The 27,388-nt window shown below is 40.6% G+C and overlaps 1 protein-coding gene across 2 annotated transcripts in view; it reads left to right on the top strand.

Annotated features, from left to right (window-relative positions):
- ca16b (carbonic anhydrase XVI b) overlaps window positions 1-27,388 on the top strand; it is a 100,482-nt gene that overhangs the window by 29,268 nt on the left and 43,826 nt on the right. For both annotated transcript variants that reach the window (XM_076759451.1, XM_076759460.1), the window contains exon 3: window positions 21,949-22,128. In XM_076759451.1, coding sequence (XP_076615566.1) covers window positions 21,949-22,128 — 180 coding nt within the window. The remainder of the gene's footprint in view (window positions 1-21,948; window positions 22,129-27,388) is intronic.

The following is a 27,388-nucleotide window of genomic DNA, read 5'->3' as shown; positions in this document are numbered from 1 at the left end:
TTCCCTGTTTAGGGCAGATTGATGTATTAGACCGACAGGTTTGTTGGGCAAACCTAATTAATTTGATTTCAGGTGTCACATGGTGTTGGTGTGCCTTATGGCAGCATATTAGGCCTAGTTGGCGGCTCAGGTCCAACATAATGGATGTGGACATTCTCGGCCTGCTGGGATTGCAATATTGAGGAAGTGTGAGGTTGCCAGCCCACAGGTTTGCTCTCTAATGTGGTTATGCTGATGAGCTGGAATGAGCTAGCTAGCAGCTCAGCAAATTTTTAAACACATAATCATGATGGCTTACTTTGTAATGAGTACATATCCCCCCAGAGGTGAGGAGTTAACTGTAGGGGGCACGGCCTTAATTGTGGCGTAAGAGCAAAATGTTGGGAGATGTGCAATGATTTGCTTGATTTCTAAAACGCTGTTTGATTGACACATGTGCAAATGCTGTGAGATATGTTAGCATAAAGCTGCACTTAAACCTGCAAGCCAGTGAGTGGAAAGTGAATAGAACAGAGGCAATTGATGACATTTAGTACTGCGTCACTTCTACATCTCGGGCAATCTCATGCTTGTTATATCATTAATCCTGTGCTACTATCTCTACTTTACTGAATTACACGGCTAACTATTGATTCCTGTCTAGATTCTAAATTATAAGGACTCTTGCTGTGTAAACATGTAGCCATTGTTGTCCCTGCTTAGCTTGCAGAACGACTGCAACATAGAAGAGTAATGGCTGCTGAGGGGGTGAGCCGAGCTCAGAGAGGGCAATAGCTCAGAGTGGTTCACGCTTTTTTTTTTTTTTTTGTGCTGTGTGTTTTTTGAGCTAGTGGTGCCTGTGGGGTGGCTGATATTGTTTGGTTTAAAAAACAAAACAAGACTTAAAATACATGGATTAGATTTTTGTAATTGAGTCTGTAATTGGGTTTATCAATCACACTTACCGCTGGCTAGCTTAAAGCATGGAGTAAGTTAAAAACTCTGAATATAACCCATACATTGCTACCATGAAATCTGAAACAACCTGCACTATTATCTTTCTGCAAAGCCAAAGACATTTATGTTAATTTAGGGCGATCCGGCTTCATATTCTCACAGTAGCAGGCAGAGGGAAGATCACTCAGGCCTGTCATTCTTTGTCTTGTAGAGTCTCATTACTCATTTAAGTGGGAGCTCATATACCTGCAAGGGATAATAAATAATTTAGATGTATCATGAAATTATTGGGGTGGAAGCTGTTCCTTTGCTTTCTAAAATGTGTCATCGTCGAAACCTTATGCGCCATAAGCAAACACCCTCACTGATTTCCTGTCTGCATTTTCCTGTTTTAAAGGTGAAAGATGAGAAGACTTATCATTCAGGATTCATAAATGGACCTCCGATTGAATTGAGCAAAAATAATGTGTTTGAAAATGAAAGTGAGTGTGTCCGGTTTCTGCCATGGCCCTGTTATTTTCTTACAAGCATTTTAAGCCTCAAGCAGCAGAGGGAAACTTTAAAGCTTGAGGGCAAAGGGCCACTTTGTCAGTCATCTGTGTGCACACCACCACCCCTGCTTTCGCGTCATTAGCTGCTTTGGTAACATTGCCAAGCTCATACTTTCATTTCATCGCCGTTTACAGTAAGCCGGACTGATTTCTCAGTGCATGTGTCTGTAGGAGGAAGGCACAGTAAAGGTGCAACAAAGGGAGAGCCGAGAACTTTCCTTTGTATTCTTATGTCTATAGCTATGGTGGAGACCTGCCCACAGCAACTTTAATGATGAAAAGAATTTAAGCGATCTTCACCAGCATTCACGTTTCCAGCGGGATTAATGTTCTTTTCCTCTATGTCAGCTCCCTCCTCCCTTCCATCCCTTCCTTTTGCTCCTCATCTGTCTTTTCTAATGCTGGCTGCATCTCAACTCTGAGCAGGGGGTTTGCGTGTGGATGCTATGGGGATAGTGAGGAGGGTGAGACACAGACTGGATTAGGGCTGGATTTAAAATGGCTGCTTGCTGTGCTTAGCTCAACACTCATCTGGGGAAGTGGTCATGCGCTATCTTGTGATTTGTGGCCTAATTTGTGGTTTTGGGGTACGCAAGGCAAAGAACTCACACAGTTCCCCTCTCTCAGTTTTAATTTCCTCCGCTCTCTCTCTCTCCCTGTCTGCTAGCTGGCACATGTCCCCACATATGCACACACTCTCCTACTCTGAAGCTGTAAAAATACAAGCAAAGGATGGCAGAATAAGCAGCAGACAGAAGGGTAGAGCTGTGCAGACAGAGGCTTGGCCATGCAGCCAGCTTTTCATCATCTGCCGGAATAAATAAATGCTTGTCTGTTTAGCTCAGGTCAGAGTGCACAGCTGCAGAAGTTACAGATAGGAATTTGGCTGAAGTCGATGCTCACCTCCGCCAAGAAGGTTATGCTAAGATGGCCTCTGGCCGTCTGTTTTAGCCTGTTACCAACGTTTCTCTCACTAATGGCTGGATTGACTTGTGCTTCGTTGTGTTCAGCTGCGATCTCTTCAGAGAGTTCAGGCAGCAAACAGGAAGGTACCTATTAAGTCTGGAGACTCCATGACCTTTCTCATACAATCGCTGTCAACCAAACTTTGGCTGTACACAGCCGTTCCTACTCCCAAGACACTGTTGAATTTGAAAGCGGTGGTTAACTCAGGAGATTAATAGGGCTTGGTGGAGGTTTTCACTCCGTTAATTGGGTTCATGTTTTGGCTTTGCCTTTCATATGTATGTGAATGCCTTTTGCTGTTATGCATATCAATCTAAACATCTCAGTGAGTGAAGATATTACACACAACTAGTACTTCCACTGCAACCACTGCTACTCGTACTTCTCGGAGAAGTTAACATTTCAATGTTGGCTCTTTTAATTGTTTTTACATCATTTCTGTCCGAGTGTGTGCCTGAGAGTGTATTTTTTTGACTAATAGAGAAACAGAATAGCTCATAAGCCTTTGGAAGATAATTACGATGTCAGGACGGTGCATGGATCTCTGTATCAGTCCCAGACAGCTTCTGTTCATGTGATGTGCCAGAGCTGATCTCCACGTTGTGATGAAAGATGAAAATCTGATCTGTATACTTTCCCCCCGACTTCATTCACAATGTAATATTGAAAGTTGCGATCAATATTAGATACAAGTCGTGTCCCCTGCACATACTGTAAAGAAGACCATGTCACATTTTAGACATTTTGAGAGGAGATAAGCTTTTATATAACGGATGATTTAGGGAGCATTATTGAGATGTCTTCCAGTTTTCACAGTATAAAACTGGCATTATTGGACCTTATACCTGAAATAGCAGCTCTCGCAAAATAGTATGTACAAGTAGGCGAAACAAAATACCAGATAACATGTCATCTGAGGGTTCACTGTGTGGGCGGAGATCTTTCACCTCTACCTGCTGACTGTGGCTAATGGTCTGCTTAGTGTTGACCTCATGCTGCGGGGTCATCCTGACGCCATGACAGGCAGGTAAGTGAGAGGCTTCTGTGTGTCTCACAACCTCTGTCCCCAGGGAGACAGCAGGCTGCCTGTCTCCTTATGCCTGTCCTGGTTTTATCGCTCTGCAGTGACCCGCAGTCAACTCATCCTCCTGCCGTTGTTTCCCCGAGTCAAGGGGACGATGGCCCTCTGGCAGGCATCTACCGCCGCTCGCTCTCCCCTCCCATCTGACGGCCAGCTGCTTTATGCGAGACTGGTGACACAATTGGTTCAGTAATCTTTGGGATGTGTTTGGCATTTTCAGCCATGCGGGCTGCGTGGCTTTAGGCATACCAATGTCTGACTGTCTGTTGTTCCACCACTTTGGTCCAGACTGAAATTTTGCTTGGATGGATTGCTGTTAAGTATTGTGCAGATGTCCACGGTGCCCAGAGGATGAATCCTGTTGACTTTGGTGATCACTTGACGTTTCCTTTAGTGCCACCAACAGATTCAAGTTTTAACTTGTGAAATATCTCCATATATACCTGATGAATTGGCACATGGTTTCCAGAGGATGAATCCTAATGGTGAGCCCTTGGCTTTCCCTCGAAAGCCCCCATGAAGTTCATATTTGTGGTTTTGAGTGAAACGTCTCAACTTTAGGATGGCTTGCCATGAAATTTGGAACAGACTTCATTTTTCATCTTTTGCCATTATCAGGTCAAAATTTAGATTGATTTAGATGACCAAACACCTGCATCTGCACCTCCCATATACCCGATTGGACCAAAGTGATTTAGAGTGACGAGCCGGCATTATCATCGTTAAAGTTCTGCACTGTCACTCATGAGACGAGTCAGCGGTGACGGCATGCCCTCTCTAACAGTAAGGTGCGGAAGTTTGAGCTTAGTGGAAGTTCCAAGAGCCAAAGAAGAGATAATTAAACTAATGGATGAAGCTGCATAAATGGAATATGATGGTATGAGAGTTCAGAGAGAGGTGATGGCTTAGAGTGAGATAAGGTGCTTGCTGAAAAGAAGCGTAACAATAGGAGTAGATGGAAATGGTGATGTGACAAATTGGAGATGGACTCTGTTATATTTTTGGTGTGTGTGTGTGTGTGTGTGTGTGTGTGTGTGTGTGTTTTTGCGTGGTCTAAGTGTGCAGCGCCCTGATTGGTTCAATTTAGAGAACCAGATTATGTGCCATTTCCTCTGAGGAAACAATACAAACATAAATGCATATTGTGCAGATGTCCTCGCAATTACAGTGTCTTATCTACTTCAGCCTCAGTGCTTCATCTCCATTGTAAAGGTCCTCTGATTTGAATAACTACTGAAATACTCACTAATTATTCCTTAATATGATATTGACTGTGATTTGAATACAATAGCCATTTCTGATATTTAAACGTCAATCAGACGACCAGCTGCAGGACATTTCTAAGCACTGAGGTTAGCGTCTGTGTTTCCGACAGTTAGCTAATATGAAACAGTTGCCCTTGGACAAAGCAGAGTAATGTAGCATCACTAATCAGTGTTTCACTTTGCGGCTCTACAGAGGAGGTCTGTGTTCCGCTCGACAGAGTGCTCACCTCTCTCTCTCCTGTTTACAATTAGCAAGAGGTTTCCTTACACTGATGCAGTATTGGATTGGTGTCAATGTGCATTGATACACAGAGAGGGAATAACCTGAGAGAAAACATGTGCTCTTAAATGTGCTTATTTTTATAGTATGTGGAATAACAACTTTTAAATGTGTGCAAAAGCAGCTATGCTTTTATTTGCTGGATGTTTTTGCTTCGGTTATGCAAAACTTAGTCATTAGCCAGATGAACGTAAGGTTTGTGATCCTAAACTAAATGAAGCAAATTAGAGGGAAGTGCGTTACAAACCATCTTCTACATCAAATATAGTTCTTTCAGGGACCAACCTCATTTGAATTACATCTAAATAAAGACCTCCATAATGATTTGTCAGACAAAGCAAAGATTGCCTAAGAAGCTGTGTTAGTGAAACAGCTCTTACAGGGAAGGTAGAAATCATGAACATGGGTACAGTTATAGTTGCAATAGCACCTGCTTTGGAAACACAAGAGTTTAACTGGGATTTGTTTGTTAACCCCACAGATTGTCATCAGTTGTTCAAACAGATTGAAATTATTTAAGAAATGGGCCACTTCATTCTAATCAAAGTTATTATTATGAGTTACATTTTAAGATAAAAGAACTAACTGCAGGGTTCATCCGGACGTAAACTCAGGCATCCTGAGATCTCTGTTGCATACTTTTGGATAGCATTACATTACAGCATCATGCACACTTAAATTGCGTAACTAGATGTTTAAATTTACCCTTGAGCTAAAAAATGTAATTGCTGTTTCCAGTGTAGTTCTCCACAAGGCATGCAACATTTAGGCAGCTTATTTTCGGCCCAAATGCAATTACTGGTCAGTTAGATGAGTACTACAGTTTGGTAATTTGATTACATAAATGAATCTTTGTTCTAAGCTTTGTTTGCTTTGGAGATGTTGAGCTTATTTGTGTGGAGGTCATCATGTGATACAGTGAATGCACAAATATAATGAACAAATTTGTCTACTTAAAAGACTACAATTGTAGTAACAAACGCCCAAATTATCCAGCACTCTCAATTCAAACATTGATCAGATTTAATCCACAACTAAAAGCCCTGATGCACCGGGTTGACTTCAAAGAATTAATTCTAACAAAGGCTGACTGATCAGTTTTTGTCACCTCTCGAAGCCTTGAAGTTTCATTTAACTGTTTACGCTGACTGTTTTTCCAACACAATGAAACTACATTGAAATCACAAATTAAATAAACACAAGATAATTATTTGAATCATGAATTAAATATTGTCATCGCTCACCATTTCATCCTGTTACTGTTCAATAAACGGCCAAATTGAATACAAAAGATTAAACCTAATAACTCTGCACTGACAGAAACAGACGCAGCACTTGATGTGCTATGCATAGATGTTATCTTCAAACATTCAGAAATTAACTAAAATTATCAACAGAATGTGAAGAAATAACAGTTTGGACATTATGTCAAAGACGTCTGTGTATTGTATTGCAGAGATATCTGATGAAGTTAGCATGCTAAACAGCTCGCCCTGCCCGTCCTGTCTCGTAATGCCACCGTGAACCTTGAGGCAATAATCCAATAGTACAGCTCAAGGAGCGGCTGGGTGCTGACTGGTGCCCGACCCCCCTCTTGTACTTGTCCCTCTTCACACTTTTCCTGTCTCCACCTGGGCCTGCCATGTCTTCATCGTCCTCCATGTCAGAATCCTGATTGGAGCCTCATCTGTACTGTATTCACTGTACTAGTGGTGTGAACGGCAACACTAGGGTACACTGAGCTCCAGAGCAGAATCAGTTAGCATTAAAAAGACCGCTAGCTGCACGGCTAATAGAGCCAACTAGCTAAGGGCAGCTACAGTTATCAGCAGTTAGTTGTTACTCTGGTGATTTGTTTCAAGTATGAATTTGACACATTGTCAGTTCTTACATATCGCACCTTTAAAGCCTAAAACATTCTTTATGAGCATTATCATGCAGAAGAATAAAATGGGCTGCTGAAGAGCTAGGAGATGCCACAGTTTTTTGCCTTTAAAGTAGGAGGTGTGGATGTTCGATTTCTCAGTCCCTAAGTATTGCTATTGTTTTTCTCACTGTCATGTAATTAGATTTTTTTTTGTTAAAGAGTGAGTTATGTGCTGCTAAGCAAAGATATCACACAGCAGTATTTTTAGCTTTACAACCCATATGATGTTAAAAGTGGAGTTAACAAAATAAACATGTCTGCACAGGGCTGTTAACTGTCGCACATTGAGCGTCAAGACACACGCAGGGGACTGTAATCACTGAGGTCACACCTGTTTGTCTTTGCTTTGAAAAGTTGATATCGGAGGTAAGCTAATTATTTTGTGGACACAAGTGCAGAAAGATAATACAGTCTATAGCTGTTTGATCTGACAGAGCAGGCTGTCCACCTGCTGCTTCTTCACCAATCACCTGCCTTGCCTGTCGCAGAACAGCAGCTGTGCTGTGAGGCAGAACAAACAGGGACACATAGAGAGTGATGGCCCACAAACTACACCCATCTCGTCTTTCTCCAGAATGCTAAATAAGTTTTTAAACACCAATTTTATTCAAGACTACAGCCCAGAATGAGCCTGAATGTATTTGACTTAATCTGGCCATGGGTAGGCCTATGAAATATATTGATTTTGTCATGAAGTAGCACAGTAACTACTCATGTAATACAAGTTAATGGTAACATTTCTGTCAGATATATTGTGTGCTGACCATCCAGAGATCCTTTTAGATGTGAAGCTTCTCAAACATTTGTAGACATGTTGGCCCCTTGCCATGTTGAAGGGGAAACTGTTAAAGTTTTTGAATTGTAGAGGAAGCTCTTCCTCATGGGACGGAATGTATTTCTGTCCCTTTTTTTTCTTTACACAAGGTCCTGGAGATTATTTTTACAGACGAGGGGATGTTGTACTTGCACAGCGGCCAACACCCAAGAACAGGAAGCCACAGTTTCTATGAAAGTCCACGAGATGGAAGCAGATAGCGCCAAGGGAAAACAATATTTTGGCTGCGGCTCTTTCTGGTGGCCAATTAGACCCCAATGCCTGTATGATTTACCACTTCCTCTACCTGCTTTTATGTGTTTGGGGCTGCTGTGTGGAACACAATGACCTCTGATTAAAGATTGAGCTCGGGTTCTGAGAAGGCACTGGCGCCATTCTTATCAGATGCCTACTTTTCAGAACTCAGCGAGGCCACCTGAAATCAATGGTTGTGTGGTTTGCCACTCTAAAATACTCAGAGACAGTGAGCATGTTTAGTCAGTTTAATTGTTGTCAGTCTTGTGAAAATTACATCAATATGATGTCAATGATTCTGATGCTGCTTTTACTTTTGAATGCACAATTTTTCTCATATAGGTGCCTCACCAGCAGCTCAGTATTTGATCTCATTGCAATGCTTGATGCATAATTATGTTTAAAATATAAAAGAGTTATTGCTTGCCAGTACAGATTTGTAAAGGCTAGCCAACACATTAAATTCTAATTCAAATTTCTTGAATAATCAACTGGGAAATGCACAGTACATTGACGGATTTGAAGTCAGTTGCTAAGTATTAAGGGCCCTTCGTCTTTTAAAGGATCTACTGAGACACATTGTATATGCTGAGAGACAGATGGATTGTTTGTCTTTTCCTCCACCCTCTCCTGTGGACATGGGCTGGAAGTGAAGCCTGGATCTTGAATGGCTGGGTGGAGTGAGGGGTATGAGGTCACACTGCTAATTGCATAATGAAAGATGTCTGGGTTAAGATAACGCCTCAAAGAAACCATTATATAACCAAAAAACGGAACAGACTTAAATTTGATTAAAATCTACAGTGCAGTCAGACTGTATTAGGACAGTGATGTGTTCCGAATTGTTTTGGCTGTGTTCTTCAGCACATTGGATTTGAAATCCAACAGTTACTATTAGTTTTGCGTGCTAACTTTTTGGCTTTAAGGATGTTTGAGGCTTTCCATGTTGGGTATCCATGTTCTGCAAATAGTCTGCCATTTTAAGGACAGTAGAGCAGAACAATGGTCCTAAATGAACAGACCCACCACCAGTTTTTGAATGGGCAAACAGTGGAGTGCTCTTGACTGGCCAAGTCTTTTGACCTCAGTCCAAATGACCAAGCAATGCACTTGCGGATGGCCAGACTGAAGGCAAAAAGCCACTGAAACAAGTAATGAAGATGGCTGTAGTACAGGTCTGGCAGAGCATTGGCAGGGAGGATATCAAGTGTCTGCTGATGTGTACAGATTGTAGATTTCAGATGTTGATTGAATGCAGGAAGATTTGCAACCAAATATGAAAATATTATGTCTTCGTTTAAGGTTATTTTAACAAATCTAATGCTAATGCTAATGAAGACTCTGCTTGGTTGGATTAAGAAAAGTCAGCTCAGCTGTGGTCTTTTCAGGTAGTGGGAATTATTTGCTATGACAGCAAATTCTCAGGTGTCTACCGTATTTGAAGGCTCCTTACGGTTTGATTCCATCAGGCAAGGCGGCTCGGCCAGAGCTGATTGCGGCCATTTTAGACAATACTTTGGGTTCCACCAGGCACACTGCACCACATTTCAGAAGCGTCCCAGAAATGGCTCTCTGCTCTGCTCTGCTTAAAATACCAGCTTAGTTTTATTTTTGACCGAAGCCACATCAAACTGGGCAGAGCCAGAAGTCAGACAAAGTAACAGCGTCGAGAATTTGGTCAATTTTCAAAATAAAACATTCTGTTCAGACTCTGGGTCGTAAAAACCGACAAAAAAAGAGAAACCATTCAACTACATTTCCACCAAATGGTAGAAGCACAAACATCAAGAAAAAAAAAAGACCAAATCAATAAAATAGGGCAAGAAAAACACTCCACATCTGAAACCCTCCTATTGGGGTATGAAGCCGTCTCCAGGACGGAACGAAACTGCATCGCAGAGCCTACATCATAGAATCATGACAGTCGAATCAAGACATTGCTTGCATTTTGTTAAATCCTTTATGAAACTCCTGTAATTTCACCGACCCTCAAGGAAACCAAATTAAATCAACACTAACTTCTCCTTTTGTTTGACAGACAGGCACAATCTTAGGATTACATTGTTTAACACAGTCACACACCACACGATCTTCTCACTGCAAACTGGCAACCCGAAAGCTGCTCACTTCAAGGTTTAAAAAAAACCCAAAAGAGATGCCAGTGTCTGGTGGTGGTTGTGAGCCCGCTGGTGCCTGTCAGTAAGTGTAAGTTCATCTAACATATCAAAGGAGGATCGTTGTAGTGTACAAGAAAGCAGAATTCAAAGTATCTGTCGAGCTGGGTTGTATCTTGACTTTACTTTTTTGTCATCTTTTGTCCTCTTGTAGTCGTGAGTGTGTTGCCATGAAGACATCAATGGCATTTAGACATTGACGTCTTGTTTTAGACAGGCTTTGGCATTAAAATTTTCTTCTTTTATTCATGTTTTTTTTTGTTAATTACTGAAGGAAGCATGGTAGTGTAAGTCAGGGTAATAAGGGTCAAACCCCTGTTTTTAAATCTCTGTGTCACTTTAGGCAAGGTTCTGAATGAACAGACATTCACTGAGCCTCTTCCCACCATAACTCCATATTATGGCCTCATCACATTTGAGGTTGTGATTATTAACTTCTCTGGAGATAAGACGTTTAACCTCAACTCCTCTCTTTAGAACATTTGGCTTCAGTCCTGCTAATTGGTCATTAGATTGCGATGAAATGCTTGAGAGAAACTGCTAGAAGTAGAAAAGATTATTTTCTCGATGCTGGTTCGCTCTGTCGGCTCTGCTGAGATGACCGCTGTGCCTGATCCTTTTTGTTTGAGTCATGGGAGCTTGTCTGAAGTGCAGGCTGTTTTGTGGAGAGCAAAGCTTCTGAGAAAAGTTGAGTTAAATCCAAAGCGCTCTATGTCTAATGTAGTGGCAGAAAAAAAGCATTTGCACTTGAAGATTGTTACTGTACAAGAAATTAATTTGGACTACAACCTCCATGGCAGGCAGGCAGCAGCAGCACAGTACAGCTTTTGGATGAGTCTGCTGGATGCGTAGTAGTGGCTTGGGTTATAGTTGTAGGAGATGATAGATGAATGCAGATCTTCCAGGGTAATAAAGCAAGATTAATATCTCAGTGAAGTAGCACTTCAGACCACATGGAGAAGCAGTCTGAGGCTTGGAAATCTGGCTCATAAGTTCAGAATCATTTAACCAAACTCGTGTCTTATCATATCAGTCATCACCAAAATCTAAAGAACATAACTTGCTCCCTGTTATATGAAAAAACAATTTGAACTCCTGTAGCATGGGTCGGTGTGTGACCCGCAGCATCAGCAAAAGGGAGTTCAAATTCAAAATGACTCTTGCAGAGTTTCATTTTGATGGTTGAGATAGTGGAGGATTATTGATGATCCATTGGATCTGATGATTCATCGGATCTTCTCTTCTTTTCCTGTCACTTTGGCTTTGGCATTACACTTGGGGTGGAAGTAGTTATCTTATCTAAACCTCCTGCCAGCTATCTCCCAGAACAGCTAGACCTTTAATCACCTGTCACAGTTGGTGTCTGCAGTAACTCCAAGGACGCTGATACTGTAGTGGCTCTGGATGAAATGATAGCAGTTTATAATTATGGAGCTTGTATTTATTATATTTATCAAATGTTACTGTGTTGTGAAAGGTTAGGAGGGAAGTTGAGAGTTGGACACAGATAGAATGATAAGTTCTGGAAAGAAATGGCACAGAAGTACACAATGTGGCCTTTAATACAGCTTATTCTTTTTTATTTTATTTTTTCTAATCAAAATCTTAAACAAAACATGATCAGCTTCACCAAGGGAATATGGGACAAGTGCAGTTAAATTACTTTTCACATGTTTTGTGGATAAGAACAACTGAATAGCTCAATTTGATGTGTGGTACACTTTTGTTAATTAGTCATTAACAAACGTGCATGCAGTTTCTGCAACTTGAGCAATAATGTGTGGAGGCAAATATGTTGGTCCAGGTGTGGAAGCAGCTATGCTGCAACAGCCTGTTCTGTCCCACAGCTTCTTACATTCCCCCCTGACTGATTGAAAGATTCATGTACTGTAGGAAAACAGTTGGGCGTACAGTGGAAAGACATTTTAATTCCTTTATAATGTACTGTGATGCTGTTTTTTTTAATCAAAATACTACTTAAATGTATTCATTCAACAATTTTAATTTTCCCCCCATTTGGAGGCCGATAACACCCCCGTTTCAGTTGTTTCTTGGTGCTTCTCGCTCTTCTCGTGCTCCTCCTTTCTGATGTTACTGTCAGCTGGGATTGCCACATCTACAACAACTGCCCTCTTCTGCTTCTTGTCAGCCACCATGATGCCTGGGTGGTTAGCCAGCAGCTGCTTGTCAGTCTGGAACTTGAAGTCCCACAGGATCTTAGGTCTGTTTCCTTGGTGTGTCCCATTGGGACTTGGGAACTTCTAATCCATACTTGGCACAGATGTTCCTGTACACTATACTACCCACTTGGTCATGCCTCTCAGTGTATGCCATCCCTGGTTGCATATATATAGAAATATGCTCATACAAACACACACGGAGGCAAATAATGTACATATAATGTAAACGGGATTGGTATGCATATGAAGACATATCCTGTGATGTTTACAAAGGGTAGTAGCAGGTAGTAAAATAAATAAACAGTATCTTATGTACAGGTATAAACCTCCAACTTGTATAGACCTTGAAAAACAAGCTAACAAGCTGAATTTATATTTGACTTATTGAAAATAATCATCGAAATTTTAGATGGACCAGAGGGTGAAATGTATCTGCTGTATATCTCTTGCCAAACTTGCCATTACTAATCCTGCCTGTCTTCTACTTCAGATCTCAATTAATTATTTGCAATTAATCGTTATTTTCATTAGAGGATAATCTGCTGATTATTTTCTCAATTCAGTAAACATCAGTGAACAGTGAAAATCACATGAGACATCAGCATATGTCTTGTTTTTATCTGACCTACAGTCTAAAACCCCACAATATTTAATTTTTTATAACATAAAACCAGGAAAAGCAGACAAGTCTCACAATTGAGATCTTGAAACCATGAAATGTTTTTATTTTTGCTCAAAAATTGACTTCAACAATTTGATTTTCAAAAGAGTTGCTGATTCATTTTCTTTTGATCAGCTGATCAGTTAATCATTGCAGCTCTATTTCCCACACTGACTCATGCAAAGCTTCCCCTGAAGCCTCATGGTAGTTCTTCATTCAACAGACACCACTTTCACAGGATAATGTTAAGGCTTTTAATGGAACCTGTTTTAGCTGTAGCCCCACTCGTCTGGTTCCAACATGTAAAAGCTGACCCGCGTTGCCTGTATTGTAACCAATTTTCGGGTTTTATACTGAGCAAAACATCATAATGTGACTCCGTGTTGAAAGGTTGCGATGCAACAGATTTGCAAACAGATTTGAATTGTGACATCATTTGAGTTGATTTTGATTTGCTCTTTGTTATTTTCATACCTGGCTGTGTCACATTGCACCTTTAACACCCTTCGACACTCCCCCATTGAATATAGCAGCTATGAATTGTTTGGCACATTGTAAAAAAACACTTCTCACATCCCAATGTCACGCACGTCAAAAGCGTCTGTAAAACATTGTCAGTTAATGATCTAGTGCACACATAGCTGAACCCTGCTCTTCATGCCGCCCTTCGTCTTTGCACGTGAATCCCGGGATCATTTATTGATTGCATTTTTTGCTGTTAAATAATTAACTGCACCGCGTTAATGCAATGATTTTAGTCATTTGACTCATCAGTATTTTATTACGTTACATGCTTTCCAGCAAAGGCCGCACCGAATTAAATTCTCTCCATGTTCAATGAAAACGATACCTTGTAGCGAGGTATCCTTTAGGGAAAGTTAAATGAATTGTTTCCATGACATTTGATTAGAATCTATCCTCAAGAAACATGGGTGTCTACTTGTTGGGGCTGAATTTTCTCATCCCACTCTCAGCTGAGCAAATATTGTCATTTTTATTAACTTTCTCAAGCTTAATTCTCACTGTTGCCCCAGTGTCTCTCCAATAAAGCGAAGGAATACAAAGAGATTATTTTTGGTGCGCTCACTTCTTCTTCTTCTTCTTCCTCTTTGTTCACGACAGAACTGACAAGGTCAAATAAATGCACCTTTAATTTGGTGAAGTGTAACTGAAGACTCACTCATGCATCACCCTCTGTGTCCCCCACGGTGACCCCAGATGCCTTTTTTCATTCTTGCAAACTGCGCTGATATATCGAGTCCCCGTTCCTTTAGATCTCCTCGGAGAACTGAATGTTGGACAATGTTGAGAAAAGCCTTTTAAAAGCAGTGAGACAGACTTTGCAATTATTTCCTCGTTTTATAATTCCTGGGTAAAAATAATTCACTGTTCTTCATTGCATATTCCCTGACTTGTCTTTGAAGCCTGCTGACGCCCACTGAGGGCATTATGGTTTTTACCTTCATGGTTCGCTGATAATTGAGGCGTCTTGTGCAGACCGGCCAGTAAAAGAATCTGACAAGAAATTCCTTTGAAAGTACAGTTCCCTATGAATACAAAATCTCTCTCACACACACACACACACACACACACAGATATAAGGCTAATTGTTGCAATTGATGATTCATTTTCATAAACATCTTTTCATTGGCCTGAACGCTTCCTCTGTCTCAGACTTTTCTGGGTATGTTGAAACTCCTCAGTGACAATTTTAGAAATAAAATACATTTCACTTGTTGAACTGTACAGTAATGATAGCAAAAAAAAAGACCCTGTCCTTGGTTGAACTGTTATTTAGTCGCACATTTCACTCTGGTGTAGCATTTTTGGTTTGGCAGCATGACCTCATTTAGACTCAGGAACAGTCAGTCACCAAAATTGGCTGCCCCAATTTTGCCAGGATGATTTTCCTCACTTTGTAGTTGCATGCAGTTACACTGTTAGACTGAGCCCCACTTTAGGTATTAGTGAATCCAAGAAATTCTGAAACTATGGGTTAGTGACTGAAATTTGCAAATCATATCCATCCCTCATTGCTTGTTAGACTTAATGCAGTAGGGAGACTGTATTTTTTATTGTTCATTGCTCACAATTGGCACCGTTCAGGGAGTCTGCTCCCTCCTTCTCACATTGATTCAGCTGTGCACTGAGCACCCCCCCCTCTCCCTTATCACATCCAAGCCATTAGGTCACAGAGCTGCCAGGAAGCATGTAAAGAGATCTGTAGGACACGGAGACAGTGGAACTAAGTGATGCTGGAGGAAGGGACAAAGTCTGTTGGTTTGTTTTGTGTGTACTCTGGTGTTGCAGTTTACAGTGGATAGGACTGAAATATGCTTGTGTTGTGACCATGTGTAGCATTGCTCACCATGCCTCAGAATTCATTCTGAGTATCGAAGCCACAAATGCTCTCTACATAAACAGTAAATAAAATCCATACAATGTGCAAAATCCATTTTAGATTAGCCTATACTGCGTAATATGTACCTGCAGTCGCTTATATATGCTATTATGTCTTTCTTGCTTATCTGAGAAACCAGGATAAAGAAATGTGCTGGCATGACTGTGAAAGGCAGTTTCAATCAGTCAGTCAGTCCACCACGTTGGTCCAGACTGAAATATCTCAACTACTGGATGGATTCTTGTGATATTTGGTTCAGACATTCACGGTACCTAAGGATTACTGAAGTAAATTTGTAGCATGGTAAACAGCATACCTGCTTAACATCAGCGTGTCATCATCGGCACTGTGGCCACGTTAGCTGCCATTTAACTTCAAGGTAAAGCCAAAATTGGGCACACCAGTATTGTTGCTAATAATCTTTCCTTGCACAGGGAGGTCAATTTTTTTATTATTATTTTGAACCTGTGCTGCAATCTGACCACTTCTATTTATTACCACATTGGACCTATATTCAGTGGTGTTGATGTGCTCAGATCATTTAGTCTGCGATTGAAATAATGTCAGTGACCATCCTAAGTGTGACTGGCTGATGTAAGACAAAAGGTCATTAGCCAATCATCAGTGGACTGATAGATGACTATTCTGGCCTCTCCCTGCATTGTACAAGCCCCGAGCACATCAGTTGTCTAACCTGGGCATTTGATACTCCCCAGTGCTGCAGTGCCTGCGTCTCCACCATCTGGAGTGTTATCAGCATATTGAAACCGACACCGGGAATGTTGTTCAAAATGTTATCCGATGCTCCTGTATTCACTGAAGGGATTGTGCAGCATACACAAGGCTCGGTCTCGCTTACCACTGCTGCATCTAGACAACTGCCGTGACCCTTCTCAGTGCTCCTGACACTGTGCCTTCTTTCTGCTGGCCATGTTTTTCAGTCAGTGCTACTCATACATATGGACTGATCAGCGTTGATTTTTTTGCAAGTGCTAGTGTGCCAATTCTGGGAGGTCTGCCAGGAGGCATGCAGCATGGATGCTTTCTCTCCGAGGGACAAAACGGAAATGACAAGGCAATCGCCATTCTGTCAGCATTGCCATGGTAGCACAGGCACGGCTGTTTATCCCAAGGTTAATGGGATGACGCCTGGAACTGAAAGTGCCAGATTGAGAGAAACATGTGCCTGTTTTACTTAAAACAAGTAGATGGCAGAGAGTGGTGTCACATCACACAGGCGTGCGCCCAGAACAGGTCGTATTAACCAACAATACACACATTATAAGTATCACTCGTGTTACTTCTACCATCAATCATAAATTATGAAATGGAGGCATTATTGATTTCCTCAAAATCGTGATGTCGATGGGATGTTTTGTGACTAAATCTGTGCTGTCACTGATCAAAAACACCTTGAAGGGTAAAAGTACAATCCATATGTTTTGCACTGATATGTTTGATTCACATGGCTGCCTGCTTGTTGTGCTGCCGTCACATTTGCTGATTTAGTATGTACAGTAAACAGTTATTGTATACACACAGTGCAAATGACGCATTGTGTGAATCCTTCAAGGACATCACAGTACACAAATGAGCCACACTGGATTCATCTCTTGCATTAGAAAGTGTCACTTGCTACTATAAACAGCTGTTTAGGTTGATGGTGTTTATTATAGGCACTACTGTCCATCAGAGTCCCATCATTTTTCCATGTGTGTCGCGTGTACAAATACACTTGGGATTCAGATGATGACGCAAGTTAAATTGATTTCAAAGTAGCTGTATCTTATACAGGGATTAGAAAAAATAAGACAAACAAATAACAGAAGGAACATGATGCGCTAAAGACAGAAAAACAAAGTAATCACACCTTACTTTCACAGCTTCAGCTGCAGATATAGAACAACACAAACTTCACAGAGGTAGGATTTGCTGCAGAGCTATTGTATTGTTTTGTGTTGTAGGATTCAAGTGTCAAAGACAATGTGAGAGATGATGCAAGAGGGATCATTGGATCAGCTCATTAACTCAGGATAATGACTAACATTCAGGTCCTATTGCTTATTTATAATTGAGAATATGTTAACACTCTTAGCAATATGCTAACATACTATATCATACAGCTGCTGTGTACAGTTACTGTCTGCTACCTCTGGGTATATAGAAGTGAGCAGCCGGGCATCAATTGCATTGCTTAGACTTAAATATTTGTGGAATTGGAGAAAGTTTCTCTTTATTTTTTCCAACCTACTGCTGGTCTTGAAATTCAAACAAACCTATTGTAATCAAGACTACAGCTAGCGACTGTACCAGCCTGATAAACGTATTTTCAGTCTTTTTGAATTGATGAATAAATCAGAGATGTGTGCAGTGATTCAGAGACGTTGAACCAGGCCAGATAACTGCTGTGGAGGAGCTGAGTTTCCCCTGCAACATTGCTAACGGATAAATTCTGTGAGATATTGTTATATTCCTGCAAGGTGAGCTGAATCATCAGGGTAACTCACCCATCTTTGTCCATCAGAAGTATATAAAACAGTCAGTATACTGCGTGAATTACCTGATAGCACCTATAAAGATTTTCATGAGAATAAATGTGTCGTGCAGCCCAGTGTGTGTGAGCTGTTCTCTCTGAGCCATATGCTGGATGTAGCTGCAAATGTGGCGTGTAATGTTTTAGATAAATCAATCGACAACATTTTAAAACATGCACTTATTTTTAATTTGTTCACCTCCGCCTGATAGACTGGCACGGCTGCAGTGGGAAAGGCTTAACCACTAGGATTATAGTCATTCTGATGGATGGCGATGAGACAGATTAATCGACTGCTGTGCAACCATCACTTATCTGATTTTAGCGCTGCTCCTCCCTTTCTCTTCTTGAAAGGCAGAATTATCTCTCCAGTAGTAAATGGGATGTAATGTGTGTTTTAAAGGAAAATTAGCAAAAGATTACACTTTCCTCTAGTTACACTTTCAATAACAGACCTGTGAAACATTTAAGTGGCTTCAGTACACTTTGCTTATTGCATCATGTGTTTCTGATGTGATAAACGATGTGTTTGTATTCGTTAGGAGTGGGGATCTCGAAGCACCTCTCTGTTCCGATTCAGGGGTCTACGATGCGATTATGAAACTATTACTGACGCGTCTTTATGCATCAAAATATTTTACTTCTGCATGTAGTTTATTTTTTCTCACAGTGCGACTCCTTGCTACACGGCCTACTTGAAATGATCCATAATTAACACAAACGGATGAATGTACTCTCATTATCTTAGCTCATGCTCAGCCATCCTCACCGACACTCAAGACGTAGTCTAACTTAGAATGTAAACATGATGCACATGTTTACAGTTTGTTCAGCCGTGAAAAACATCCAGCCTGGTCGTGCAGTGTTGCTACAGGTGATCATAACGTGGAGAATTGGGTGTTAAATTCCCAATTATTCACTTCTCTGCATTGCGACCATATTTATATCTTAGCTCTGTTTGCATATGCCAGTCAACAATGAATCGAGGGTTGTTTCTTCTCGAGCTGCCTTTCATGTTCTGAGTCAAAATCTAATCTGTCTCCACACGGTTGACCTATGGACTTTGTTGTTGATGTCAGTCACGTTTGTGAGGCCCTACAGTGTATATCTCAGAAACATCTGAAAAAGGATTTTTGTTAGTTTGCCACAATTCACTCAAGAGGAGAAAGAAGAAAAGCAAGAAAATACAGGGTGAAAATTGCTCACTGGAGAACCAGAATAGTTGTCAGTGTTTTTCATTGTTGGTAGCCCACGTAGCGCACTTTGTCGGTCAGGGGAATGGTGAATGTTCAAAGCAACTGGAGGCATTGTACTTCAGACAGCTCTGCCAAAGAGAATATATATTTTCTTCAAACACAAATGGGATGGGAGTAAGTCCTAACCAATTGTACAACTGCCTCAAGTGTGCACTACTTTATCAACAATATTTCCCCAAACTGTATAAATATACAGCTAACTCTACACAGTTTCAGTCTGAGCTCCAGTGTTTGTCCTGGAAACACTGAGAGACACAGTTTGAAAATGAATAAAACTGTGTGGGTGGACAAGTGAATTAATAAAGCTTTTGTCACAACCGCCATCAGGTTTGTTAATACATACTGACTGATACGGACCAATTTTTGAGGCTGGTACTGATATTGATGTTTGAGGGTTTAAAAAATGTGATAATGATATGTTGGCCAGTGATCAATTTTCATCAATAAACAGCAACAATAACCAATATTTATACGCATTCCATATCCTTTTTTTTTTTTTTGTCTTTTTTAGCTTTGGCCAAGATCAGAGCAACAAAACCAAAATGGGTCAATTTTGTCTTGACTTTAAAGGACCAGTGTGTAGGATTTTGGCCACCAAACTTGCAGAAAATACAAAAGGCCCCTGTCAGAGCCAGTGTTTAGTTTGTCCACTCAGGGCTACCGTAGAAACTTGGTAGACTCTGGGGAAGCATACCCGCTTCCTCTTCAGATTTTAAGAGCTCGTTCTAAGGTAATAAAAACACTGATTTTTATTTTCAGGTGATTGTACACTAATGAAAATATACTTATGAATATTCTGCCAACAGATGTCTTAAAACCTGCATACTGGACCTTTAAGTTAAATGGCAAAGAATTGTTAGTATTTCACATTAAATGGACATGATTAACGGAGCAGCATGGTGTGGGTTTTGCTCGGGTTTGTTATATCATTTCTTAAGGCTAATATTGCCTCTGTGGCTCAGTAGATGTCAGACTTTTTTTTTCTTCATCTCTCTCATATTCACTGGGTTGTTGATTCTCAGCGAGATTGGCCTTGGTAGCGACATTACATGGAGTCATTCACTCCAGTGTATGAAATATTGCTTCGCAGAGCTTTAACCTTTTTAATTACAATATTGTTTAATCGAGCTAATTGATTTTAATTGAGCCTCAGACTGTTTTCACATCGATGGCAGTGTTATGGCTAGATTGTCAGCAAGCACAAATCAAATGGAATTGGCCATAATAGATAAATAAATATTTTTCGACTTAAAAGCTTACCAGAAAATTTTATACACGGACCACTTTTCATTTGAGTATGGTAAATAATCACTCCATTTATTTAAAGCCCTTCTTTGTGTTTATGATTGGCAAGCAGCTTTCTCTTGCCTTAAAGTAATAGTAGTGTATTCACAATGGGCTCTGTTCCAGGGTATGAAATATTGGAGCTGCACTGGTACAGACATATCAGTAAGTCTAAAGCCTTGACTGACAAATTTAATCCTGCTTGCTAATGCAGTCATTAATTAGAAATGCAGCTCAAATCCATTCCAACATTTCCTTGCAATCCAGAGCTCACTAGTCCGTAATCTTGCAGGTGGTGTTTGGAAGACGATTGATTTTATTTAAGTCACTGGACAAACCTGAGCCATTGTCAATGGCTTAACAGTGTGTAGTGCACTCTTTTCCTAACCTAGTGACACAGTATTCATTGGAGCTGAAGGAAAGGCTTCCTGTTTATGTGCCTGCACACCCCGTGGTGTATGTTTATGGTCGTTCTCTGGTTGATGTGCTAAAACGTTGGATATTTCAAATTAATCCTCAAACGTGCTGTCTCTTCGAGGGACTACAGCCACGATGTCATTTGCTGCAAGGTGTTTATTCATAGCAAGACATAAAGCCACCCTTGATCCAGGGTGTTTTAGTAAAGAGGAGTTCTCATATCATTTTCATGAGCCAGTAGCAAAGTTGCCCTATATCTGTAGGGAATGGGATCATGAATATTGTGTTAACCCAGAAAAGTTGGAATCCATGCATGCTTCCTTGTTCCCCTGATCCCTCAGCTTTTGTTGTTGCATTGGCCCATTGTACCCGAGAGGAGATCAAGGAGACCCCTGTCGGTAGTGGATTATTCTTTTGTAGAAGCGCCACTGTAGGGGATAGAGGATTAAAAGAGCAGACAGTGGATGGGGATTCTACAGGAAGTTCGTTTGCAGCATACACTGCACATGAATTGTTAAAGTGGAGTATTTCCTATTGAAAAGCCCATTTGGTGTAATCTTTCTTTGTTTTTTAAACCTATCCGAGGCATACAACCGCATTAACTCTGCACCCATTCGAGGCTCAGTTTCACTAAGTGTAGCACTGAAGCAATATGCCTCATTTGGATATTTATATCGTATATGGACAATTAACGCTGGAATTGCCTGTAGCCAGATGATGAATTTTCATTGTCTTTACATGTTTTCCCAGCTGTTTGGAGGGTTTTGGAGGGCACTGCAGCTGAATGAATATGAAAGAATCACTGTCCTCTTTCTCTCAATTTCTGTTAAGGGCAAATTGAAACCTGGCTAATATGTTCACAGCGTTTCTAATTTTGTGTGTATTGTTGCCACAATATTTAGACAAAGGGGATTTCTGGGGACTTGTCTGCATTTTTCAAAAGCGCTTGTTTCCTCTGTTTCTGCAGGAAGCCATGGACCTCGAGGCTGGGCTGCCTCATACCCAGAATGTGCTGCAAACAACCAATCACCTGTGGACATTGCAGATGAACAAGCTTTGGTTTCGGAGGAGTTCCAGGAGCTGGTGCTTGAGAAGTTCAACACTGAGTCCTCCAACCAGACCACGATGAAAAACACAGGAAAGACAGGTCTGTAGCACAGAATCTGTTGTGGGCTAGTTTAGTCCTTAAATCACATTAAACACACTAACATGGTGATATCAAAATACAGTATTCACATTTCTCTGTACTGTAATGATTTTTCACTATGGCAAATTTCTGATGATCCCAGGTGTGTCGAGCTGGGAAGAGTTATGGACATGTTATTTAACTTGAGCTGGCTGTCCTTTTTATGCTGTTTATTTCTGATTTTATTACAACAGTGCAGGCAGTTTTGCAAATTATTCAGCAGGAAAGCCTGATGGCAGTATTTGACTTACAGGATTTTTGCATCAATGTTATGATGTACCTTAGTTTTCCAAGTATCTAATTCACATTCAATGTGGCCATTTTATCGATAAACAGATTGAATATATATGATTTGAATTTCAATAAAGTTTGCCATCCCACAATAGATACTGACAACATAATCTAGAGATATTCAACGATAAAAGATGTCATCCATTATCGCCCACTCCCAGTGTAATACACTGAATTTAGAAAGAGAGTTAATTGTGAATCTTTAAATCAGCCTCCTCTTGTATTGTGTAGTACTTCCCACATAGAAGTTTTAAACGCGCCCACTTTAAGCATTTCCAACAGCAGATTTCAAACGCAGGCTCTAATGATTGAGTGAGGCAGATTACAATCACACATGACCGTATCGGCCTGGTGCGATTCTTGTTAGTCTATCCCTTGTGTTAGTAATTCCTCTATTATCGCCTTCATTGTACTGCCCCATGCTCTCTTCTGCCTCTCACCATCCTCTTTGTATCAGCCTGCATGTCTTTTTACAGCAACATTATGACGCTTACTTGATTAACTGCTACTTCAAACCATTGCCACTTTTTTTTTTTTTCTCAATCAGCTAATCCGCGGACCATTGGCGTGAAAACCCTGACCTTAATTGATCTCTGCTTTTGGCACTGTTTCTCTCAGAGAGCAGTTTCATCTTCTGCGTTTGATCATAATGAGAGTTGTTAGCCTCCATGACAACCAAGGCCACTGGGACAGCCGAGCGATGCCGCGGGATGCTTATTTACAAAGATGGAAATAACACGGCTCTCTGTAATTTTGGGCACAAACAGTACAGAGGGAATGGCTAAGCACTGTGAAAACCAGGAAAATGGAACAATATTACTGCAAAATATTATTATGCAAACACTATTTAGAGGAGGTCAACTTAGTAGGGGGGGTATAGTTTCCCATTACTGCTACCGTTTTGGAATCACCATGACATGGCAGATTTAACTGCTCATTAGGGTTGACTGGACGAATAAATCGTCTATCAGCGATTGGCTGAGTCCATCTCTGGTTGTGTTTTTTTGGGGGGGCAATTAATAGTGTGCCTCCGCGAGCCCAGTAGCACAGAGAGGCCAGCAATCGCAAAGAGAGGCAGTTGGGAAAAACAGTGTGTAGAGCCAGAATATTTTTACATCCAAGTCTGTGAATTAAGGGTTTATTTCAAGCAAACAGAGCTGGTGATTGTTGGACTGAGAGAGACTGTTTCGGTGAGTTCTATTTTGTTTCTGTCGAGTTTGAATTGTGTTTTATGATTAATTAATCAGAAAGTGAAGCTCGTCTTGGTGCGGTGAAAGAGATAAACTTCAATTCAGAAGGTGTGTATTTCTGTTTATTAAAAAAAATAGGTGTAACTGTATTTCCTTTTCCCTTGATATTTAGTTTTTTTAATCATTAGACGAATTGACTTATTTACTGATTGAATAGTAAATAAAATACTATACAACCCAGATGAAATGTACTTCAGAACAAACTGTTTCTGAATCTTTAACAACATTTAAAGATGATAAATATGTGGCACTTCAGTGATGATGAATGGATGCATCGACCGTGCTACGGCTCGTCAGCTCTGTGGAGCATTAGCTGGTAAGCGGATGCTCACTGCCACCGAAGCATAGAAACCAAAGTTTAGAAAAAAGTCAAAAGCGGTGGGTAAACTTCCCTCCACCTAAATCTTCAAGGCTGCATTTGACCAGTTTCATCACTTGTGTGAAATGTTGATGAATGTGTTCATGGCCTGCATTTTTTAACATGATGTCAGTTATTGATCCTCACAGAAACTCGTCCTTCACATTCTTAGTATGAATAAAAAAAAATAGTTGTGAAGTTTTGAATACGATGTGTTGTTCTTCAAGTAATGAATCGTCGGCCTTCGGAGCCATCTTATTTTTCTTTTCTTTTTTCCACACCACCACTTGTTACATCCTTGTGGTAAATGCTCCTTCTTGTTCATTAAATAGTCGCCAACAGTGTCTGTGTGCCATTTGGTGCTAAACTGGTATTATCCGGTGGGCTTTTCGAACTTTTTTGTTGAGACAATGTGATGAGAGCAGTGAGAGGGAACCTAAACAGTGAAGTTGTGGCTGGAAAGCTAAGTAATGAGCTGAAACTCAGCTGCAGATTCAGTTGATAATTCTCACCTAATACGAGCGACCCCTTTCACATCGCTACATATAAAATATCCATTATAGCTGCTTTAATGTGTAGTGTACTTGACGTTACTGTTGAAGACAAGATTTTGACGGATGACAATTTTAAGCATTTTAGTCAGTGATCGTTGGGAGTATTAAACAGTGTGCATTGCTGTCTCCCACGGTGTCTATTTTGATGCTGCCACTAGGGGGTGCTAATGTCCAATTGTTCAAATCCTGCTCAGAGGGGCTTCAGTAGCCTTCATACTATTTAAAAGTCAGTGTTGTAATTAAGAACCGAGTGAATAGATCTTAAAAGTTCATTGAGATTGATTTCAGAACGTTCCCTCGTGCCTTGATCCACTTTGAGATCGGGCTCATTGGCCGCCATTCAAGCGGTCTTCTTCAACAAAACATTTCTCAGTAAAATTTCAAACAACTCTCGACCAAATTCATGAGGAATCGGAAGACCCCAGGGACATTTGCATTGATCAAGGATTTACTTTCACACGCACTCCCCTTCTTTCACTGGCTGTGATTCAAGGTCTTTTTGGCTTAGCTTCTAATTCCTGCTCTACTGTTGGAGGGTTCAAACACACCCAGAGCCGCATTTCTAATGAAACTCCCAGGGCCAACCAGCATCCCCTTTCCTTGACTTTCCTTGTGCTGTAGTCAGGATTACACCACTTCAACCACTAACAGATTTTATTACCATTCCTGTAAATGTATGTTTGCAAATGAGTTGCACAAACGTGATCCTGTGATAGGTACTTCATTCTTATTCATATTGATTTTCACTTTGACCTGATGCTTTCAGTCTTGGAAATCTTCTGCATCCCTATCCTTCATACTGTGGGCCATCAGCTTAAGCAGCACTGGCACGTTAATACTGCTGGCAGATTCTTTCTTGCCTCACGACAGGCGCTCAGCTCATCCCTCATCACACAAGGTTCTCCTCTCCTCAGATCTCCTTGTCTCTTCCCTCATTCTCTTTGGATCTCACACTCGTTTTTGTACCTGCTGGTAATCATCGCATGGTGATACATTTTACTCACCTTGGTTTCGTCTGCTCTCTGCACAGCTTGTTCAGCATGTCATCTGTGTTTGCTGACAATCTGTGTTTGCTTGTCCAAATGCTCATCCTCTTGGTTTGCTGATTAAAAGTGGGCTGTCCTTATCCAGAGAGAGTAACTAAATCCCCCTGTAACGGGAGGGATCAGCCGACAGAGCACTGGCTGTAATCTGGCTAATGATGTCAAATGTAGACGTGGTAAAGGGTTATACATTAACATGTAGCCACAGCCAGGACAGACGAAGGATGATAATCTGCCTTGTTATGATGGTGTTTCAAGATGCCATTGAAAACTGGAGAACTCACCCTTACATGACACCTCTGAATAAATTTCCCAGTGTTGGTTTCCATGAAAGCAGACAGGCTGAGCCTTTAAGGTGAAGCCAAATTGCTGCTGTCATGTAAAAACCTCTGTGTCTGTGTTTTGACTTCAGGAGGAGGATTACATGGTCCACTATAAATTGTGGAACATTTTACGACCCTTAAAAAAGCCTCTCAGTGCAGGATTTCAAAAGATATTTTTTTCTAGTGAAATTAGACATTTTAGAGATATTGGACCATTTCTGGCAAATGGCAACGACATGCAAAGCTCTGGTGTCGTCCCCGCTGTGATAATGTTTAATATGGTCAACTCTTAAAGCAAAATGCCGTCATTTCTGAGGGCATTGAGGTTAATCTGTGGCTGTGTAGTTAAATTTTGCAGAAGTATTTCCCACACTCTCACATGTTTTTGTACCGCTTCGCTTCCTGAATCTCAGGCCTCCTCTGCAAGAGAATATTGGATAAAAAGATATGAATTTAATACCCCTGAGAATCTAACTACATCCAACTGAATAACTTAATAGAAATAGCAAGCTCACAAGGAAAATGACCATTCCACTGAGCAAGAGAAATCATTTTGTGATTCACAATATTTTTAGGTTTCACAGTTTTACTTTAGATTTGAGACCAAATGTGTGACTATCAATATTCAGAAGAAATGCTAACAGAAATGTAAATCCCCACAGCAAATTTACAGTGATAGAAACCTCGGGCTATCTAAGTAAGTGCTTGTCAGAAAACACATCTAACATTAAAGGTGCAATACGTACGATTTTATTTTAAAACATTCAAAAATTAACTAAGATTATCAACAGAATGTGAAGCAGTAACAGCTTTGACGGGATGTCAAAGATGTCTATGTGTGATGTTGCAGAGATATCTACTGCTATATCTCAGTGCAGCACTGAAGAAGGACAGCCACAATCTCCAGAAGAATCCTTTCGAAATCTAACACCAAGTCAATGTGAGCTTTTTTGAGAGCTTTGCTTTTTAACTTTGAGTCATCATTGACATTATTACTCTACGAAACGTTGCTTGGCTTGCACCAACGCTAAAAGAACATGGAATCCGTCTCAGCTTAATAGAATGACATTGAAAATGGCGAATTACATGCTTTTGGCGAATTTCATTTCATTACACAATGAAAAATTGTCAAATGTCACTTCCAAGGGGCTGTTCTCAGCAGACAGATCACAAAAAATGAACTTTCATATTCCTCACAGCTATACCGCACTTCAAGATGCATGCAAAGTATATATTATGTTCTTTCTAAAGTTGATGATCATAAATGGCATTCTTTTGCCTTAATAATTATTAATACCATCAAATAATACACTAAAGCATTCAGGTTGGGAACCCATGGGTTTAGGTATATTTCTTCTTGATCTTTGAAATATGAGGATTCATGGGAGAGCGTCCCTCTGTC

The sequence above is a fragment of the Chaetodon auriga genome, chromosome 2, assembly GCF_051107435.1.
Source record: "Chaetodon auriga isolate fChaAug3 chromosome 2, fChaAug3.hap1, whole genome shotgun sequence".
Classification (NCBI taxonomy): domain Eukaryota; kingdom Metazoa; phylum Chordata; class Actinopteri; order Chaetodontiformes; family Chaetodontidae; genus Chaetodon; species Chaetodon auriga.
This window is presented reverse-complemented; position numbering and strand designations above follow the sequence as displayed.